We start from the raw sequence: 22,631 nt of genomic DNA on the forward strand, positions 1-22,631 counted from the left end.
GAAAACAGTCTGGCACTTCCTCAAAAGGTTAGACATAGAGTTATCATATGACTCAGCAATTACACTCCTAGGTATATACCCAAGAAAACTGAAAACACATGTCCCTACAGAAACTTGTATGCAAATGTTTATAGCAGCATTATTCATATGAACCAAAAAGTAGAAATAATCCAAATGTCCATCAACTGGTGAATGGATAAACTATGGTATATCCACACAAGGGAATATTATTCAACCAGAAAAAGGAACAAAATACTAATACACACTACAACATGAAGAAACGTTGAAGTGATTGTCTAAATTGCCCTTTTTACTTAGGTGGTCACTTCCAAAGACGGCTGCATTTTGAAATCACCTGGGGGTACTTATGCAGCTCCCTAGAATCTTTGGGAGTGGGGCCCCTGGACTGATGTTTGAAATCTATTAGACTAGGTGATCTCTAAAGTCCCTTACAGCTCTAGAAATTGTATGTAATCTATGACAGTGGGTCACCAATACACACATTTTTGAAGCAGAAGCAATAAAAGAACCAAGCCCAATGGGTAGCTGTTACTTAGGTCTCCCATTAGGTCCTTCTTAAAATCTAATCTGGTTCTTCTCCAAGGTTTTGTTGCATGCCCCACCCCACCCAGGAGTGAATGAAGATATTCCTAACAGGGATGAACTATGGCTGAAGGGACAGACCACAGCTGATGTTATCATGCCCGTGGTGGGTTGCTTTAATAAGAAATCCCCCCACTTTGCAGGTACCTTCCAGTGGACTTGAGAATTACCAGTTTTTCCCTCTATGACATTTAGAGACAAGGTTGGATAGCATGAAGTTATGGACTTCTGACTTCAGGCTTTGTTTATCAGCACTTGTGTGATAAGCTGACTTAGGTTCAGTGTTAATAATGGGGGTGGTTTCTCATTCCTTTGTTTCCCTTAATATTAAAGAGCCAAGCTGAATCATGTTCCGGCTGCTGACCTCCTGCTGGTCTCGGCTAAAGACAACTGAAGAGACACGAAGGTAATATTGCAATTATTTCTCTAGACATAGTCCACCATTTCCTCCAATGTCTCTGCCCAAAGTCCCTCAAGGAATGAATCTTCATGATATACATTGTGAGGGAGAGTGATTAAGCAATATCTGCAAGATTGGAGGCAAGGTTGGGGGGCAGATGGCCAATTCTACAAGGCAAGTAAATCAGGGAAGAAATGCATCCTTGGAGCCTTTAAGAAGGGGTTCCCATACCACTTTCTACCACATTGGCTGTGCTTTTTACAGTACATGCATTGGGATTCCTGCAGGCAGAGCCTCAAACGTCAACGAAGAATAGAATTCTTTGTTTATCCCAAGAACTAACAGTGCTTTATAAGGCTTTGGCTCATTTTTCTTTTCTATTTCCAGGAATGTGACCATCATTATCATTGGATTGGACAACTCGGGCAAAACTGTTCTTGTGGAGGCTTTCCAAAGATGTAAGGAATTAAGAGCATTAGATACTGGTTTAGGTCTCCCATGGGCCCCAGGGACCAATGAAATAATCATTCCGTCCTAGCCTTACTTCATGACCCTCAGGTTCCCTCTTTTGAAGATAAACACTTCCCAACACACACACACACACACACACACACACACACACACACACTCCTCTCCTTGGGTATTATCAGCCTGTTTATGTAATGTCTGTCACCTCTCCCTTTACAAGATGTCCTAATTGAAGGTCCTCTCATAGTGTCAGTATGAATGAGCTCAAACTATGTAAAGTACTGTAGTCAATTATAAAGGATAGCAGGTTGAAAAAGGTGTCTAGTTTCAGAACTCAATTAAAGTGGAATTTGGTCTAGATAAGAGAGACAAGTGTGGGATGACGAAGAAGTTTAATAACATGAAACTCTCCGTGACAGTTAATATAGAGGGTTGGAGCTTGAGAAATGTTGTCAGTTCAGAGACATGCAAGCTTAATACCAGATCCCCAGTTTAATACCTTGACATTTCAAGCAACAGTTACACAGAATTTCAGGGAGCTACTATTCTAGTTGTGAAGACCCATCTAACTGCTGGCCAGCCAACCAGGGAGCCCAGCATAGGATGCCCTCCATTGAAGTTTATAAAATAAAAGAAGGGGTATGACGATGTTGCTGAGCTTTACATTACCTGGGCCCTCAGCAAAGTACGGGAAAGGGCTCACCTGTCTCCTCTGCCACTTGTTTGCTTGAAGCCTGCATCAATTTCCTTGCACTACAGTGACTGCCTGCTGGCTGATCTTACCATCTCTAGTTGACTCCCCACTCCAGTATTCAATCCACACAGTTGCCTGAAGGATCTAATACAAAGATATGATCATGGCACTTCCCTGCTCAAAACCAAAGCCTCCCCTTTATCATCAAAACAAAATGTAAATTCCCCAGCAGCATACAAGGTCCTCCATGATTTGGCCTTTGATTTCACCTCCAGCTTCCTTTTCCCATGCCCTCTGCATATTGCCCCCTGATAAAGCCAAAACACATTATTTGCCACCCCTCTGTGATCATAGCATTCTAGTTCACATGCCCACACTCTGCGCATGCCATCTCATGACCTATCAATTCATCCACTTCACTATTTAACTGCTTAATCAAATGCCCTGAGACACAAGCCTAAGCTTGACCCCAGCTCGACCTGGGCCATCCCTAATTCCCACTGCCTCCTTCCTCAGCTCCTGCTCTGTTCTGTGCCTCCCTCTATCTTGCACTTACCACAACATCACTGTACAATAGCAAGTACATCCCCTAGACTGTGAGACCCTTGAGAAGTAATAGATCTTTTCACCTCTGTATCTTTAGTCTCTGTACTTTTAGTACCCTCAGGCAGGTACTCAATAAATATTTGTGGAATGACTATTCTCCCTCATTCTCCTCAGGCAACATACTGCCTCTTTACAACTTCTCCATCCCCCGTCCTCTCCCCTTATAGGCAGCAAACTTGACTCCCTGCCTCTCCCAGTTCTCTGATAGGCAGAAATGGTAAAAAGGCAAGGAGTAGCAGGAAAATCAAGGAGCTAAGATAAATCACAGGATTACTGATGAAAGTGGGGATAATTCTTAGAGCCCCAACGCAGCCCCACCCCGAGATTCCCACCCACTCTGGGTGGGGCCTGGGAATTTATCTTTTAAAAACTCCCCAGGTGTTTCTGATGGCCAGCCAGCTTTGGGAAGCATTCATCTGCAATTTGCCATGTGCTATTTTGTCTATGAGAACAGTGTCTGCTTTTTATTCTAATTCCTAGAGGAGAGAGCCTCTCATCTGTTTAATGTGTTACTATATAACTTGCCTTGTGCTTGGTGACTAACCTGGGGCTGATTCATAAACCAATAGGTGTATGGTTGTGACTTCGTTCAGAGAATAGTTTTGAATGGTCAAGAAGCAAAGTGTCACTGTTGTCACAATCCGAAGGCTGTCTCATCTTTGGCCATGCATGACAACCAGAGTCAATCTAGTAGGTGGCTCTGTACCCAAAATACAATAGCTCGCCTCCCCTGCTCCTGCAGATGTTTATGATTGCCAAGAACAGAAAATAACCTAGGAAGGAAATTCCAATCTACAAGTTCTAACTTGTGTGAACATTTGAAGATGCCAGCTATAAAATATTTTGGGGGACATTAGCCATTATTGTCAATGACACCATTCACTGTAACTGTTTTGCCTGTCATGGTCCCGTGGGGCAAGAAACCCAAACATGAGAACAAGTAGCTGCCCTAAATGAGGGCATTTAGAGCAGTGCCTCTCAAATCCAGCTATACATTTTAGTTACCTAGGGAGCTTTAAAAAAAAAAAAAAAAAAAAAAAAGATGCTTAAGCCCCACCCCAGATCTATGGCATCAAACCTTCAAAGAACGAGGCCTGGTGTCATAGGGTTTAAAAGCTCCATAGGTGATCCTCGAGCACAGTGAGTACTGAGAGCCAAAACTCAGAACCACCTGGGGGTATTTCACACCTACTGACCCAGGTGCCTGGAGGTTCAGATACTTTGGTCCGGGTGGGCCCACAGATTCGAAATCTTAAGAGCACCAGATGATGCTGAGGCACAACAAGCATGAGTTTGATTGCTTTCTAAGGCAGTAAGTCTCAAGCTTAAAAGTGCAGAAAAATCACCTGGGGATTTTCTTAACTAGGAGTTTGTTAAACATACGAATGCTTGGGTCCCAAACATAGAGGTTCTGATTCATTTGGTATAAAGTAGAACTTAACGATCACCTCCGTGTATCTCTGAATCAGAGAGTCCCCAGCCTGTGCTTTATGAAACACTATGCTAGGCATGGAGAGATAAATTAGACTCAGTACCTGTCCTCAGGGAGTTTAGAAATTAATAGCGGAAATAAGAGAAATGTAAAATATCAGGAAACAACTTCTCATGGCTTCTAAGGTTCACCAACAATAGATTGCATTATCGAAGGGACTGGTAAGGTTTCAAGTACAAAGAAAAAAAACTAGGGAAAATATTTTGCTCTGACAGGGAAAAAATAAAATAAAGCTTACCTGGATGCAGGAAACAAGATTTAAAAATTACTTATGGAGTTTCAACCTATTTACTCACTATTTTTAAGTAGTCTAATACAGACATAGCAAATATCACATCAAAGTTGTGACTGAAAATTATATGTTATCTGAAAACTATAATTAAAAAAGATCATTGACTAACATGAAAACAGGAGTTATAAGATCACATTAAAATGTAATTATATATTATACACACACATACATGTAAATGTGTATATAATCATTTTCAAAGATTTGAAAGCATCTTACTAACTTCTCAGCTAAATGACTCATTCTGGCAATCCCATGGAAAATGTCATAGGTAGATCTAAGGCTATATATAAATAAGAAGCTATGGATTCTGGTGTTAAAACTCCCAGGTATGAGTGTAGAGAATCTATAAAATCATTTTACTACTAATGTGGGGAGAGAGCCAGGCTAGGACTCTCAGTTCAAAAGACTGAAATGTGTATTAAACTGCCATTTTGAACTGCATTTCTATGGGACCTGAAAGAGGCATGAAATGTTCTATGGGATTCTATGCTCTGGCCATAGCCTTGAAATGGTAAACATATCTGAGTTTGGAATGGTTTCTTGGAGGAAATATGAGGAAGAGGACTTCATACTTTCATCCACAGTAACAGACACCATAAACATTTGTTGAACACCTACTACACGTAAGGTAATGCAGAGCCCCTCCCTGACAGAGCTTACATTTTAGTTGGGAAGACAGGACACGCACAGAATGAGGTTAAGAACCAGTTCACTAGACCACGTGCTCAATGAGAGAGAGAGAAATGAGAACTGGACAGGTCAGAGAGGCTTCCTAAAAAAAAAGTGGTATTTGAGCTGGGCCTTGAAGAAAGGGTGGGAGAGAAGGGCCTCTTGTTCATTCATTCATTCATTCCACAAATATTTGTTATGCCAGCTGTGTGCTCACAGATACAATGGTGACTAGAACTGAAAGGTTCCTGTCCTGTTGTAGCTTATAACTCAGATAACAAAACCATAGAATTTATAACACTAATATGTGCTGTGAGTGGTAAGCCCGGAAGAAAGGCACCTTGTCCAGACTGGGGGATGGTGGTGTGAGTTAGGGAAAACTCCCTAGAGGAAACAAGATCTAAACTGATATATTTTCAAAAAGACATTAAGCAAACAGAGTAGTGGGAGAGTGTTCTAAGCAATGGGAAATAGCATCTTGTGAAGGCCCAGGGCAAGACAGAGCATGGCATTCTTGTGGCATGGGAGGAGCACAAGCCAAGGAGCAGAGGGAGGAAGAAACTGGGTGTGTACCAGGAGCTCTGTGGACACCAGTCAGGTCTGGCAGGTTAGGAGGCAAAGGAGTCAGTATTCTATCCTGTGAGCAGTGGGCACTCACTGAAGGTTACTGAGCCAGGAAAGAGTAGCATGACAGAGTGCTGGTTGAGGAAGATGAATCCGTGAGTGTGAGCAGGATGGCAAGACGCCTCAGTTGGATTCCTCAGGGCAGGCTCTGGTCAAGGTTCAGATTGTTGTTTAACACATTCTTACGCCTAACCCCTGCTTTGTGGTTGCTTCTCCTCTCTTCCCCTATGCCCAGTACTTCCCAGTAGGATGGACAATTGTATGAAATCTGAACTGACTACGCTCTTGCTGGATGAGTATGAAATTTCCATCTATGACCTGAATGGAGACATGAAGGGCCGAGAAATCTGGCCGAACTACTACGCACAGGCACACGGACTTGTTTTTGTCCTGGATTCCAGTGACTTCGGACGTATGCAGGAAGTGAAGATCATCTTGACACATCTGCTGTCTGATAAAAGAGTGGCAGGGAAACCTATCCTATTGTAAGTCTCTGCTTTTGTGCCCAGTTGCCCCTTCCCATGTACCTTCAGAAGAGAAGTAGGCAGAGGAAGGGTGGCCCCTTTGTCACACCCAGCTTGACCTCCTCTTCCCTTTAGCTCAGTGAGGGGAAGAGGGCCGGTCCTCTGGGGGTGGTTTTCAAAAGCCACTTTCAGTCTCTGACCCTGAGAAGGTGGCAGAAAACAAGCCCTATTTTGTATAATTGATGCCAGTGGACTCCTCCTTTGGCAAACTACCCAAGAGTCATGTAACTAGCATTCATTCCAGGGTGATAATTCCGGTGGCCCATCAATCCTCATCCTTCCCCCACTCCCTATTTGCTTTTTTCATTCCTCATTAGTACCCCCAACTCAAGCCTGAACAGAGGTTGGGAGAGTGTGTAAAAACTCCAAATCTGTTCATATCCTGGTTAGCAATTCTAATTCAAGTTTGATGGCATAGCATAGAGGAAGTGAGAAACGAGGCCTGGAGATTATCTTGAATTCAAAGTATCTGTCCTCTTCTTTCCTCCACTGAGAGTTGGCTAGAAATATTTCTGCCTCATCCCATCGGTTATGTTTTTAAAGCTAGTTCCTGGATATGTAGTAGTTATACTAGATTGGTCCTCTTTCCCTTCTTTCCCTCCTCTTTCCCTTCTTTGCTTGCCCTTGGCCTCTATTTCGGTTACACTCTTCCTTTTCTCTTCCCTCCCCCTCTCCTATGTCCTGCTCTAGCCTGGCAAACAAACAAGACAAGAAGGATGCCCTCCAACCTTGTGATATTATTGAATATCTACTCCTAGAAAGGCTAGTGAATGAGAACAAGTCCCTGTGCCGAGTGGTAAGTATCAACCCCCCTTCCTCCCCTCCCTCACCCTCACCCTCTCGAGCCCAGCTGATGCATCCCTTGGCCCATTCCATAATCAGCCCCATCTGCCGGGTCTCAGGCAAAGCCTCTCCCCCACAGGCAACATCTACAGTGATGATTTCTGACTCAATGCTGACAGTAAATAACACATTCTTATAACACTTTCACATCTGTTTTCTCATTAGGCCTTCAAAATAGCTCTGTACAATTAGAAGTTTCAACATCCTCATTTTATGGATAAGAAAGCTAAGGCTCAGAGGCTATGAGTGACTTCCCAAGGTCACACATCCGGGACACGACACCACAATCACTTTTTTAAAGGACCTTAACTTTTGTCTTTCGTCTTCCTTCTCAGGAGTGAGCGCTGGGTGTCTCCTGGGAAGTCTGAGAGCGTCTCTAGGCATAGCAGAGCTTCAGTGTACCTCTGCTCTTGGCCGAGAATAATTGGGACTTTGGGCATCGGGGGTTCCAGTCCTGTGGGCTAGAGCCTTCTCTTCTCTTTTTGTCACAGGAACCCTGTTCAGCTATCAAAAACCCCCAAAGAAGGAACCATCAGCCCATAATTGAAGGGCTGCGCTGGCTATTAGCTGCCATTGGGGATAAATATGAAGAGCTGTGTACTCGCCAACAGCCTCTCGCCTCGAGTATCCCAACCTCCAAGGGCACCAGAGGCTCTGGGGAAAGATGCTCATCAGACAGGTACTGAGCTGCCTCTATTAGGTGTACTACGAAGAATAGATTCAGGAGTCAATCTTCAACATAGGCAGGGAGGTCTGGGTGGTGTTTGGATTCTGTGCAGTGCTGAGCAAGTGTCTCAAGATCAGCTGGCCCAAATGGGGCTAGGGCAACGACCATGAACATTCCAACATTGTTAGGTCTACCCTCCCTTCATGTTAGTGGGATGAGTTGTAGAAAGGTAAAGCCAAACCTATCCGTATTAGAGCTTCTCCAAAACAGGGTTTCTGTTGCCTGGTTTGCCACACGGAGGCGCACAGAAACAGGAGCCCCTTAAGAAGCTGATTGGAGACATTTTATGGCGAAAAGTCTTAAAGCTACCCTACATTCTCTGCTTTTGGTTCTCTGTTCCCCCCATTAATTAGGAAAGATGAGAGAGAACAGAGTATGGAAAAGAAGAAGAAAAAGGAAAAAAGAAAAAGAAAACAGGAGTTGATTAAGGTTTTGAGGACTAAAAGACCTAAATGTCCTCTTGCTCTGTCATCCCTTTCAAGGTCCAAAGGCATACGACAGGGATGGGGTAATAGCTACATTCAATTAAGGAGCCTGAAGTGTATTTATTTTCACTACTGCTTTGTCTTTCCTCTCTTCCCCAGCTTTGCTACCAGGATGGGAATGTCCAAAGAAAAAAGACAGCATCTAGGACAATGCTCAGTGGAAGCTAGACCCCTAAAGCCAATCCTACAGGTAAGTGGCTCTTTAAATGTTGCTGCCCCAGCAACCAAGCCCTGAACTGTCGGAGCACCAACTGACTTTTTTTTTTTTTTCCTCCATCTTCTTGCTGTACAGAAAGAAGGTTTAAGATTAAGGCCCAAAAAGAATATATCAGTAACATTTGCTTTAGATGAACCCATGGAGGAGGGTGAATGTTCTGGCGGAAATAGAACTCGGAACACTACTGAGCTTTGCTACAATCAAAGTGATGACTTGCAGCCCCCAGCTCCATTTGTCAGTGATGATCTTTTTGAAGGTAATGCTGGGCCAGTGGTCAGCCAGAAAAGAAAAGATATATAGGCCTTCTCTCACAATTTATCAAAGAGTATTCCTATTTTGAGTCTGAAACTCATTTCTCATACTGAGATTGGTGGTTAGAAGAAGCAGGTGAAGTACAGGGAGAGTGCTTGGGGACTACCCTCTGGTAGCCCAGTATGATGCCCCAGCACCCCAGCACTGGCTGACACTGGGTGGGAGGGGTGGGGTGGCTGGGTGATGGACATTGGAGAGGGTATGTGCTATGGTGAGCCCTGTGAATTGTGTAAGACTGATGAATCACAGACCTGTACCCCTGAAACAAATAATACACTATATGTTAATAAAAAATCAAAATTTAAAAAATCAAAAAAATTAAAACGTGGAAACCCAATATTGTGTACAACAGCTAAAAGTTGGAAATAAGCTAAAGGACTAATAATGGGGAACAGCTAAATAAATTTTGGTGCATTCATACAATGGAATACTATGCAGACATTAAAAGGGATAAGGTTGACTTATATTTACTGACATGGAAAGTTTTCCACAGCCTGATATTTTGTTAGAGAAAATGGTGAGGTGAACATGATAACCACTACACTATGGAAACTTGTTAGAGAAAATGGTAAATCAGAGTCTAGCATGTTCAGGGTGACGTGTATACATGCACAGAATATCTGAAGGGAAATCACCAAACCAGCAGTGGTTTTCTCCAGGGGTGAGATACTAGGTGATTTTGAGAAGCAAAAGGCCTAGGTGACTTTCTTTGGATGTTTGGTTTTTTGGAAATTCTAGTTTTTATAATAAGCATACACAACCTCTCCCAATACAGTAAAGGCATTTTTTTTTTTTTTAAAGCTATGAGACCTTGAGGGCCCATTGTTGTTAATGGCCACTCCTTCTCAGTGTTCCTTGGGACCCCACTGTCCGTGATGGTCAACTGTCAATATTATGTCACCTCTGCTCTCCAAGGAATCTAGCCCTTCAGGCCACCCCAGAGCCTTGGATTGTTACACCTATACGGAGGGGCCTAGCCTTGACCAGGGCCACTGAGGAGGAGAGAGGCACTGCTCTGGGGACGAGGGGTGAGGATGAGAGCAGAGTGGAAGAAATCTGGTAGAAGAGCAGAGGAACTGTTTTTCTAGATGTCAGGAACTACCCCTAAATCTCTGTCCAAAACTGAAATCCATTTTTCATTTCTATAACCTCAGAACCCAAGGCAAAAAAAAAACTGGAGGCATGGGACACAGAAGAGATGTTACTGGAAAATCCCTGTGAAGAAGCCTTTGGATCCTGTGGTTAGTATTCCTTATATGAAGGGGAGAGGGAAGAGAGCAAGACTGAAAGTATGAGGGCAGGTGTCTGGAGGGGTGCAGTCTACGCCCCCTTGGGTGTAGGGGCCAACACCCTCCCAACCGGGAGTGATCTGGAAAGGACAGGAAACCTGGTGCTTAGCTTCACTTTGCAGTGACTGGCTGTTTTCTTTCTATTAGACTTTTAACAGAGTACTAAAGAGAAAAATGGAGGGAAGTCCAAAGAAACCATCTCCTATCCTTCTTCCCTCAGTAAATGGGCTCATCTCTAGAACCATCAGGACTGCTCGGTTTTGTTTTGGTTTTTTTTTTTTTTTTCATTTCTATTTGCTAATACTTCTAAAGTCTCTCCTACCTACAAGTCCACCTACTCTAACATCACATCCCTGTGGAGACTCCCACTGTTTCTACACATCTGCACTCTAGCCATCAAATGAAGCTTATACCTGCCCCGAGAGGCTCAAGAAAAGTTAGGTGGCAGCCATTTGAGAACGAAGATGACCTTTGGCAAAGAACAGAGACGTTACGTCTCTGCACCTGGATGCTCCTCATGCAGCCCGCGAACAATTTGTCATGGGTGACCAACTGAAATCGAGCCTTAGAAGTAAAGGGTCAGGTTGGAATTACGTCCCCCCCCAACCCCTGCGGTTCTTGGGTGTAAGGGCACTGGCAGAAATAAACAGAACTTCACTGTTGAGAACTGTGCCCTGCTGAATTGTCTTTAGTCATGCCTCCGGAAAAAAACCCCAAAAACTCGGTTTTAAATTTCCACCGATGGTCTGCAAAGCCTGGCTACAACTCCCTTGCTACGGCTCCAAGAAATGGCAATTGCCGCCTCTTCCAACACTTTGGTTAGGTCTGCAAAAACTGTAGAAGCGGGGCGCCTGGGTGGCTCAGTCATTAAGCATCTGCCTTCGGCTCAGGTCATGATCCCAGGGTCCTGGGATCGAGCCCCATATCGGGCTCCCTGCTCAGTGGGAAGCCTGCTTCTCTCTCTCCCACTCCCCCTGCTGTGTTCCCTCTCTCGCTGTGTCTCTCTCTGTCAAAGAAATAAATTAAATCTTCAAAAAAACACAAAAAACAAACAAAAAACTGTAGGAGCTTGAACACATTCAACCCTCCATCCCATGGAGGGTGAGCGTAGTATTTACTATTACTACGACTATTACTTTCACCACATGTATCGGGTGCCTTCTGGACGTCAGGCCTAGGTACAGGCCTAAATTCTTCACATTCATGATCTTATTCACAACAACCCTTAAGGGTGGGCGGTATCCCCTCCTGCATTTTCCCAAATGAGGGAGCCATGGAGCAGACAAGCTAAACAACTTGCCCAAGGTCCCGCACCCTGTTAAGAAGCAGAGCAGGGAGTTGAATCCAGATCGGACTCTAGAGCTGGCAGCAGGCCAGAAAGATCTGCCTATGCTTTTCTCAGACTCCATGCAGAAAGAGAAAGCTTACATCCAGGAAAAGTGCTGAAGTGTAGCCATGCCCGAGTCAGGAGAATTACATTGATAGGGACAAGCACACCAAGAGTTGTAGCAGACTCGGGTGACTGAGTCCTTCTGTCTGGCCAGGTGCTGGGCTAAGTGCTGTACATACAATTGCCTTTCTTCTTCACAAGCTATGAGGTCGGTCCTATTATCATCATTTACAGAAGCAGAAACTGACATTCAGAGAGGTCAAATCATTTGTCCCGGGACACCCATGAGGAAGTGGCAGAACCAGTTTTCAAACTAAGGTCCAACTCCAGAACTCATGCTCTTAACTCCTACCTTATATTGCCTCACCAGTCCAGATAAGCCAACTAGCCCCTAATTGTTTCTGAGGGATAGAAACCTCGCACTGAATGATCAGTCTTACAACCCCACCTAGAGGGTCTGACACTAAGGCTGCATCATTTGCTATTATGCATTACACACGGCCTTATCTCCAAAAGAACTACCCGAGACACCTTCTGGATCTTTTTTTTAAAGATTTTATTTATTTGAGAGAGAGAGAGCATGAGTGGGGGGAGGGGGGGGCAGAGGGAGAGAAGCAGACTCCCTGCTGAGCAGGGAACCCCACACGGGGCTCGATCCCAGGACCCCGAGATCATGACCTGAGTGAAAGGCAGACACCCAACTGACTGAGCCACCCAGGCGGCCCCTACTCGTGGATGTTGGATAGAACTCTGACTGAGGCTCAGCCTATTAGTCATGGAGCTGGAAGTAAACTTACAGAGCCTCTAGTCCAACCTCTGTTGTCAAATAGATGAGAAGTTTGGGGTACAGAGAGGTTAAGTGACTTGCCCAAGATTGCATAGCTGATCACTGACAGAGCTGCTCTTAAAATCCACATCTCCTGTGTGCCCGAGCCCGTATGGTATCTTTCCTGTCCCAAAATACTGCTTCCTCCTTGGGTCTTCCCTGGCCACTCTTGACCCACCTACTTTCTTCCAGTTTGCCTAATAAATGTTACTGGAGAATTCTGTTGACAATCATTCTCACCCAGGGATTCAGCAAATACCTCTACTGAAGAAGAGTTCTATCAAACAGGAAATGTAATTCAACAAACTCGTCTTAAGAAAACTGGATCATCCACATTTGTCTCTACAGCATGTATGTTTATAAGACAGGCATACTTTCCCAGCCAAGAGGAAAGTGTGGTTAAAAGGGGGTGGGAGTGCTACCTATAAATGTGGGCAAGTTGGGGAATTTAAGTTGAAACAACCTGATAAAACCACATTTCAGTATATTGGCCCACTTCCCTTTGTACAATGTACGTGTTCCTGAGCGTCAACCAAATTTTTCCTACATAGAATCCATCAATCACAGAGTTATTTAAAGAATACCCCCAAATACAGCCTGCATACCTCTCTTTATTTTTTGAGTGAATCTTAATTTTGTTGCTGCAGGCTGTTACTGTACTTTCCAAATCCCATATCAAGCTGGGTAACCCTGGCAATTTCCCCCAGTGAAGACAAAAATAAGAGTACCTACCTCACAGAGTTGTTGTCAGGATCAAAGGGGAAAATCCATATAAAAATTCTTAGCATAGTGCCTGGCACATATTAAGTAGCTCATTAAATGTTAGCTACTATTATTATGATTAGGGGAGAAGCTTAGATCATTAGACAGCTACATACCCCCTTCTGGGAAAGTGATCCTCTTTTCTGTAAAGGACAACCCAAAGAGAGATGCCTTGGATTCTAATGTAAAAAGAGCATGGAGTGGTGGGGGGTGGGAGGGATGGGGTTGCTGGGTGATAGACATTGGGGAGGGTATGTGCTATGGTGAGCGCTGTGAATTGTGCAAGACTGTTGAATCACAGATCTGTACCTCTGAAACAAATAATACATTATATGTTAAAAAAAAAAAAGGGGGGGGGCGCCTGGGTGGCTCAGTTGGTTAAGCGACTGCCTTCAGCTCAGGTCATGATCCTGGAGTCCTGGGATCAAGTCCCACATCGGGCTCCCTGCTCGGCAGGGGGTCTACTTCTCCCTCTGCCCTCTTCCCTCTCGTGCTCTCTGTCTCTCATTCTCTCTCTCTCAAATAAATAAATAAAATCTTTAAAAAAAAAAAGAAGAAGAAGATAGCAGGAAGGGAAAAATGAGGGGGGGAAATCGGAGGGGGAGACGAACCATGAGAGACTATGGACTCTGAGAAACAAACTGAGGGTTCTGGGGTGGGGAGGGGATGGGTTAGCCTGGTGATGGGTATTAAAGAGGGCATGTACTGCATGGAGCACTGGGTGTTATACGCAAACAATGAATCATGGAACACTACATCAAAAACTAATTATGTAATGTATGGTGATTAACATAACAATAAAAAAGAGCATGGAGAATTTAGGGTGACTATATAACCACTGCTAACCACTGCCTCCCATATCCTTTTCTTTGAAAATTTTACATCTGCCAAAGAGGTCTTACAAATCCATGTCTCAGCATAGCAGCCCAAGACCTAGATTAAGGATAGTTTCTTGACCCTCAGGGGCAAATTTTCTTTCAGGCAAGTGGTTGCCTTGGGAATTTCTCTCCTTTCATTGTCAAGGTCTTGGCCTCCCTCCTCTAGGACTTTTAAAGCTTAGCTCCTTGTCAGAGGCACTTTGTGAGCAAAAGACCCTGGTCCATCATTCAACAAGGCCCATATGGATCTGAGTACTTGTCCATTTTGTCTTGAAGGACAGGCCTGGGTTTTCTGACTAGAGAAATCAATATGCAGCGATAGAGGGAGTCCCTCTGTTTGGAAGGGGTTTCAACTCCTGGCATCTACTCACCACTCTCCATTTATATGTTGTTTCTACCTGCCTGGAGGACAGGTACTGGTATCTGGTGTGATCTGCAGAACACAGGTCATATAATGAGTACACAGTAAGAGTTAAGAAAGAACAGTGATCAATTAGGATTAGGGCATGGAAACCAGTAGAAGCTAACATAGCTATAAATCCCTGACTGTTTGAGTGTTTGGTGCTTGGACCATACGAGTTGTGTTTTGAATATCACTCTTTCCTCCCAGGAACCAATTAGAATCACTCATTTTCAAGGCAGTTGCTACTAGTGAGACCTAACCAAGCGCACTGAATAGAACACTCTTCTCAGGAGAATCCTGCCAACTAGAATTCTTAACCATAAAATGCCACTGGCCATGGGTGGGGTAGAGGTCACGCCTGGACTCACCTGCTTTGTTGCGCATCCCTTTTAACCCTTTACTGGATGCCCAAACCTGGGATTTCTGACAGGAAGGGGTGTAGAGAGTGAGGGCTATGGCCCAGCTTGCCAGGCCTGGAAACCATCCCCACATCCTACTTCATTTTTCACAGGGGTGCCTCGAAGAACTTTAGCCATGGCACCCCCGACCGATGCCTTACTTCTTTAGCTATAATAATCCACCCTCCCACTCTCCGTGCCTTTTCTCTTGTATCTCTATGTGAAATGCAGGTGGAGGGAACCCAGGTGAGTGAGAAGGCAGCAAGAACTTCTTGCTGTTGGCACGGAGATAGCATGAGCTGGGGGTCGTGGGGGTCAGGGGCTTGTACTTCCATCCCTATGCCTCTGAAGTGCACGGCTTGGGGCCAGGAGGCTCTGCTGTCAGGTGGTGGGCAGAGTGATGTTAACAAAGCACTCAAAATGTGCTGTGTGAGGATGATTCAAGGATCCCACGCCATCCCACGCTCATGTTAGTCTCCACTTCCAGGAACTAAAATAGACCTCTGGTGCTAAGAAACAGCAAGCCTTTTATATCTGCTTAGAGAAAGGAGCCCAGTCCTAAGAACTATCATGCCATTCAATACAACGGAATGTTACCCGGCCATTAAAGATGACAATTACGTACGCTGCACAAGTGGGAAGCAGAATGTAAAATAATGTTAAATGAAAGCAGCAAAACAGAAAACAGCCTATACACATGCTGATCACAGCTATGAAAAACATACATAGAAGGGTTCATCCCTAAAGAACCTAAGAGAACAAAGAGTGCCACAGTCCTTTTAGACTCCACTCCCCCTCCGCCAACCCCTTTTGAAATTGTCATCTGGTCACATTAAGGTTACAGAAACACCTGCCTTTTAGCTGATAACAGGAGTTCACGCCACAGTTCATTTGATCCAGGGAATAGAGAAGGAACTGAGTGCTCAGGGGGCTGGTGCTTTAAAATGGGTTGGATCCTTACGCTTCCCACTCCTCTCATGTTCAGGGCACCATTTCAGGCTTAGCACTACAGTGAGAAATTCCTTCCAAACACCTAGCTGACCAAACTCTAAGATGGGAGCTGAAGACAACATATATATTTGGACCTCCTTTTTTTTCAGCTTTTATTTATTCTTTCAGTTTTTAAGTCCAGTAAACATACAGTATTAGTTTCAGGTGCACAATATAGTAATTTAACACTTCTACACAACACCTGGTGCTCATGACAAATGCCCTCCTTAATCCCCATCACCTATTTTACCCATCCCCCCACACCCACCCACCCTCTCTGGAAACCATCCATCAGTTTGTTCTCTATAGTTAAGAGTTTATTTCTTGGGGCACCTGGGTGGCTCAGTCAGTTAAGCATCTGCCTTCAGCTCAGATCATGATCTCCTAGTCATGAGATCAAGCCCCGTGTCAGGCTCCCTGCTCAGCAGGAAATCTGCTTCTCCCTGTCCCTCTGCTCCTCACGAGCCCCCCCAACTTGTGCCTTCTCTCTCTCTCTCTCTCAAACAAATAAAATCTTTTTGAGAAAGGAGTCTGTTCCTTGGTTTGCCTCTCTTTTTGTTCCCTTTGCTCGTTTGTTTTGTTTCTTAAATTCCACATATGAGTAAAATTATATGGAATTTGTCTTTCTCTGACTTGCTTCACTTAGCATAATACTCTCTAATACTCTATTTGTCATTGCAAATGGCAAGATTTTATTCTTTTTGGGGCTGAGTAATATTCCATTGTATATGTATACCCCCTCTTCTTTATCCATTCATCAGTTGATGGACACTGGCTGATCCATCGTTTGGCTATTGCAGACAACACTGCTATAGACACTGGGGTGCATGTATCCTTCTGAATTAGTGTTTTTATATTCTTTGGGTAAATGCCTACTAGTGTAACTGCTGGATGGTAGGGTAATTCTATTTTTACCTTTTTTAAGGAACCTCCATACTGTTCTCCAGAGTGGCTGCACCAGTGTGCATTCCCATCAACAGTGTAGGAGGGTTCCCCTTTCTCCGCATCCTTGCCAACACCTGTTGTTTCCTGCGTTGTTGATTTTAGCCATTCTGACAGGTGTGAGGTGATGTCTCATTGTAGTTTTGATTTGTATTTCCCTGGTAAGTGATGTTGAGCATCTTTTCATGTATCTGTTGGCAATCTGTAGGTCTTCTTTGGAAAAATGTCTATTCATGTTTTCTACCCATTTTTAATCAGATTATTTTTCCTTTTGGTTGTTGCCTTTTAGAAGTCATATTTTGGATACTGACCCATTATCAGATATGTCATTTGCAAATATCTCCTCCCATTCCATAGGTTGCCTTTTAGTTTTGTTGTTTCCTTCACTGTGCAGAAGCTTTTCATTTTGATGAAGTCCCAACAGTTTATTTTTGCTTTTGTTTCCCTTGCCTCAGGAGACATACCTAGAAAGAAGTTGCTATGGCCAATGTCAAAGAGGTTACTGCCTGTGTTCTCCTCTAGGATTTTGATGGTTTCCTGTCTCACATTGAGATCTTTCATCCATTTTGAGTTTATTTTTGTGTATGGTATAAGAAAGCGGTCCAGTTTCATTCTTTTGCATGTAGCTGTCCAGTTTCCCAACACCATTTGTTGAAGAGACTGTCTTTTTCCCATTGGATATTCTTTCCTGCTGTGCCAAAGGTTAATTGACCATATCGTTGTGGGTTCATTTCCAGGTTTTCTATTCTGTTCCATTGCTCTATGTGTCTATTTTTTGTGCCAGTATCATGCTGTTTTGATCACTACAGCTTTGTAATAACTTGAAGCCCTGTAATTGTGATGCCTCCCCCTTTGCTTTTCTTTTTCAAGGTTGCTCTGGCTATTCAGGGTTTTCTGTGGTTCCATACAAATTTTAGGAGTGTTTGTTCTAGCTCTATGAAAAAATGCTGTTGGTATTTTGATAGGGATTGCATTCAATGTGTAGATTTCTTGGGGTAGTATAGACATTTTAACAATATTTGTTCTTCTGATCCATGAGCATGGAATAAAAACTTCTTTGTGTCATCTTCAGTTTCTTTCATCGGTGTTTCATAGTTTTCAGATTACAGGTCTTTCACCTTAGTTATTAGTTTTATTTTTAGATATCTTATTGTTTTTGATACAATTGTAAATGGGATTGATTCCTTGATTTCTCTTTCTGCTGCTTCATTATTGGTATATAGAAATGCAACAGGGGCGCCTGGGTGGCTCAGTCGGTAGAGTGTCTGACTTTTGATCTCAGGTCTCGATCTCAGGGTTGTGAGTTCAAGCCCTGCATTGGGCATGGAGCCTACTTAAAAAAAAAAAAAAAAAAAAAAAAAGGAATGCAACAGATTTCTGTATGTTGACTTTGTATCCTGCAACTTTACTGAATGCATGTATCAGTTCTTGCAATTTTTTGGATGAGTCTTTTGGGTTTTCTATATAGAGTATCATGTCATCTGCAAATAGTGAAAGTTTTACTACTTCCTTGATGATTTTGAATACCTTTTGTTTCTTTTTGTTGTCTGATTGCTGTGGCAAGGACATCCAGTACTATGTTAAATAACAGTGGTGAGAGTGGGCATCCTGTCTTGTTCCTGACTGTAGAGGAAAACCTCTCAGTTTTTCCCCATTGAGGAGGATATTAGCTGTGGGTTTTTCATATATGATCTTTATTCAGTTGAGGTATGTTCCTTCTAAAGCTACTTCGTTGAGGGTTTTTATCATGAATGGAAGCTGTACTTTGTCAAATGCTTTTTCTGCATCTATTGAAATGATTACATGGTTCTTATCCTTTATGTGGTATATCATGCTGATTGATTTGCAAATGCTGAACCATCCTTACCACCCTGGAATAAATCCCACTTGATCATGGTGAATGATTCTTTTAATGTATTGGTGGATTCAGTTTGCTGATATTTATTGAGAACTTCTGCATCCATGTTCCTCAGGGATATTGGCCTGTAGTTCTTTTTTCAGTGGAGTCTTTATCTGGTTTTAGTATCAGGGTAATGCTGGCCTCATAGAATGAATTTAGAAGTTTTCCTTCCTTTTCTACTTTTTGGAATAGTTTGAAAGGAATAGGTATTACCTCTTCTTTAAATGTTTGGTAGAATTCACGTGTGAAGCCATTTGGCCCTGGACTTTTGTTTGCTGGGAGCTTTTTGATTACCGATTCAATTTCTTTGCAGGTTATCAGTCTATTCAAGTTTTCTATTTCTTCCTGTTTCAGTTTTGGTAGTTCATGTTTCTAGGAATTTATCCATTTTTCCCAGGTTGTCTTATTTGTTGGCATATAGTTTTTCATAATATCCTCTTATAATTATATTTCTCTGGTGTTGGTTGTTATTTCTCTCTCATTTGTGATTTATTTGGGTCCTTTCCTTTTTCTTTTTTGTTAAGTCTGGCTAGTGGTTTATCAATTTTATTAATTGTTTCAAAGAACCAGCTCCTGGTTTCATTGATCTGTTTTAATAGGCTTTTTTTTAGTTTTATATCATTTATTTCTGTTCTAATCTTTATTATTTGCTTCCTTCTGCTAGCTTTATGCTTCATTTGTTGTTCTTTTTCTAGCTCCTTTAGGTGTAAGGTTAGGTTGTTTATTTGATATTTTTCTTGCTTCTTAAGGTAGGCCTATATTGCTATATATTTCCCTCTTAGGTCCGCTTTTGCTGTATCCCAAAAGTTTTGGATCACTGTGTTTTCATTCTCTTTTGTTTCCATGTAGTTTTTCATTTCTTCTTCGATTTCTTGGTTCATCCATTCATAGTTTAGTAGCATGTTGCTTAACCTCATGTATTTGTAGTCTTTCAAAATGTTTTCTTGCAGTTGACCTCTAGTTTCATAGCATTGCTGTCAGAAAAGGGGCGTGGTATGACTTCTATCTTTTTGTATTTGTTGAGGCCTGATTTGTGACCTAATATGTGATGTGTTCTGGAGACTGTCCCATATGCACTTGAAAAGAATATGTATTCTGCTGTTTTAGGATGGGATGTTCTGAATATATCTGTTAAGACCATCTGGTCTAGTGTGTCATTCAAAGCCATTGTTTCCTTGTTGATTTTCTGGTTAGATGATCTGTCCACTGATGTAAGTGGGGTGTTAAAGTCCCCTACTATTATTGTATTATAATCAATTAGTTCCTTTATGTCTATTAATAATTGTTTCATATATTTAGGTGCTCCCATGTTGGGTGCATAGCTACTTACAATTTTTATGTCTTCTTTTTGGATTGTCTCCTTTATTATGATATAGTGTCCTCCTTTACCTCTTGTTACAGTCTTTGTTTTAAAGTCTAGTTTGTCCAGGGGCACCTGGGTGGCTCAGTTGGTTGAGTGTCCAACTCTTGGTTTTGGCTCAGGTTGTAATCTCAGGGTTGTGACATCGAGCCCCGCGTTGGGTTCCACACTCAGCGGGGAGATTCTTTCCCTCTGCCCTTCCCCCCACTCATGCACTCAAGCTTGTGTGCACTCTCTCTCTCTCAAATAAATAAATAAATCTTCAAAAAAAGTCTAGTTTGTCCAACATACGTATTGCTACTCCAGCTTTCCTTTGACACCCATTTGCGTGATAAATACTTCTCCATCCCCTCATTTTCAACTGTGCGTATTTTTAGGTGTAAAATGAGTCTCTTGCAGGCAGCATGTAGATGGGTCTTATTTTTTTTATCCATTCTGACACCCATTTTATCCATTTGTTTGAATGGAGCATTTATATTTGGACCTCTTTTAGGTCAGGCTGCAGTGTTTTGAACCAGGCTAACTTATACTGAAAGAAAGGAACTGCTTTTTGATAGGCTGCCAGAAATTCCTTATCGTAAAATAATAGCTACATGCTACTCCTGCCCCTTGTCACCTTGTCACAGGTAATGCATATGCCCATAACTGGGTATCTGGGTGAGCACTATTCTATCCCTGGAGCCCTGGCCTGAACACCTGCCCACACTTGGTTTTACTAGAATTAGCTTTCAATCAGTATGCTTAGTTTTTAAAAGACTATGTTTAGGGTTTTTTTTTTTTTAATTTCGAAATAATTTTAGATGTGCAGAAGAGCTGTAAACGTAGTACAGAGTTCCTGTATACACTTCACCCAGCTTCCCCTAACATTAACATCTCACATAACTCTGGTACGTTGATCAAAACTATGACACTAACAATATAGTACAATACTATTTACTGAACTACAGACTTTATTCTGACTTCACCGGTTTTTCCACTAATGTCCTTTTTCTGTTTAGGATCTAATCTAGAATCCTACTATGCAGCATTTATAGTATGTGTAGTTTTAAAAAAAACAAACCCACCCCTGGAAACTAGTTTCCTTTTAGGAAGTGGAAAAGGTAAGTCAGTAGAGGTTGTGTGCAATTTATGATCCTGAGCTATTCTACCCAGAAGGGAACTTTATCACTTCTGTACCAAAGCCCTTAATTCATGACACCTCATCACGGTTATTTTCAGAAAACATGTCTTACATTAGCACTTCTCACAGCAGTACAAAGGGATTTGACAAGTGGGTTATTTTAGTAACCAATATTTTGAGGGTGACAAAATGAGAGGGATGGCCTTATCTGTTTTCTATGCTTCATTTTTTTCTCCAAACTCTATTTAAACTTTTTACTAGAAGTTGCAATATTGACTATAACATAAATGCTGAGAAACACAAACACCAACAGGGAAGAGACTCTTTCCGATGTGTCATTGGTTTTATTTGCCTGAAATTAAGTACTGAAATCTTACAGAAACCAAACTGATTGGGTTATTTTGGCTTGTTAATCTCCAGAGAGAGAGAATAACTCTAAGAATAACTCTCGCCTTACTGCACGCAAACTAGGAGCCAGGCAATTTGCGAGGTGCTTTACAAATAATGTCTTGCTGAATGGGTCATGACAATCCCATGAGCTACGTACTATTATTACCCTTCTTTTACAGGGAGAGGGGCAGGGAATAGAGGGTTGGAGAGGTTAAGTAACTCACCCAACGTCACACAGCACGTAAGTGATGGAGCCGGGATTCAAGGCCAGGTCAGACTGATTCCAAAGCTGGTCCTCTTGGCTAGCATGCTATATTGTCTCTCTGAGCACCTGCACATTTCAGACACTGGACTGGGTGCTAAACAGAGATACAACAGCGAACAGGAGATAGCCCTTATGGCTTCAAACCTTACAGTCTAGCTGGAGGAGGAAAACTATTAAACAGCTAAGTATATATAATAAGGACCTCTCTTCTCAGATATTCCTTGGATTGGTTACAAATCAAGGTGATCAGTAAAATGCAAGCAGGAAATGCCAACACTTTTAAATATTTAAATTCCTTTTTTAGGTCCTCAGAACAAAAGCCTCTCCCCCTCCGTGTACTCTGAGGATCCCTAACAGGAATGGACTTGATATTGACATGTTCCTCCACCAAATGAATCTGGGCTGGATGTCAGCATTGCCATCCCACTTAATCTTTGAGAAGAAACAATGGGAAATATAATGTGGAAATACATATAATGATAGAACCAAAGCAGCTGATGGAAAATGTTTAAGTCTGGGACATAATTATATTCCATTTCAATTGTCCTTTTGCACTTGAATTAATTGGTAAGCTCTGAGGGAGCTTCAATTGGTTCATGACTGCATTTTATGGCCATGCCATTTTGAAATACAGCTCTTAGAAAAATGACAATGGGGCGCCTGGGTGGCTCAGTTGGTTAAGCGACTGCCTTCGGCTCAGGTGATGATCCTGGAGTCCCGGGATCGAGTCCCGCATCGGGCTCCCTGCTCAGCAGGGAGTCT

At 42.7% G+C, this 22,631-nt stretch overlaps 1 protein-coding gene and 1 long non-coding RNA gene across 2 annotated transcripts in view; one reads left to right on the top strand and one right to left on the bottom strand.

The window, feature by feature from the left end:
* LOC135361947 (uncharacterized) overlaps positions 1–22,631 on the bottom strand; it is a 28,271-nt gene extending 5,640 nt beyond the window's left edge. Inside the window, exon 1 of the long non-coding RNA XR_010406213.1 lies at positions 21,829–22,631. This is a non-coding gene — a long non-coding RNA (uncharacterized LOC135361947). The remainder of the gene's footprint in view (positions 1–21,828) is intronic.
* On the top strand, positions 951–8,944 carry ARL13A (ADP ribosylation factor like GTPase 13A). Its single transcript, XM_064574798.1, has 7 exons — positions 951–1,009; positions 1,391–1,461; positions 6,084–6,333; positions 7,063–7,168; positions 7,707–7,894; positions 8,527–8,617; positions 8,720–8,944. Exons 1-7 carry the CDS (start codon positions 951–953, stop codon positions 8,942–8,944), a joined length of 990 nt encoding a protein of 329 aa, XP_064430868.1.

This window comes from Mirounga angustirostris, unplaced genomic scaffold, assembly GCF_029215605.1.
Source record: "Mirounga angustirostris isolate CCGP_5_RB_7025 unplaced genomic scaffold, mMirAng1.0.hap1 SCAF_11, whole genome shotgun sequence".
NCBI lineage: Eukaryota > Metazoa > Chordata > Mammalia > Carnivora > Phocidae > Mirounga > Mirounga angustirostris.

Coding starts and splice junctions, on each gene's coding strand:
- ARL13A (XM_064574798.1), top strand. CDS start 951: ATGTTCCGGCTGCTGACCTCCTGCTGGTCTCGGCTAAAGACAACTGAA. Junction 1,462..6,083: donor TGTGGAGGCTTTCCAAAGAT/GTAAGGAATTAA, acceptor CCCTATGCCCAG/TACTTCCCAGTAGGATGGAC. Junction 7,169..7,706: donor ACAAGTCCCTGTGCCGAGTG/GTAAGTATCAAC, acceptor TTTTTGTCACAG/GAACCCTGTTCAGCTATCAA.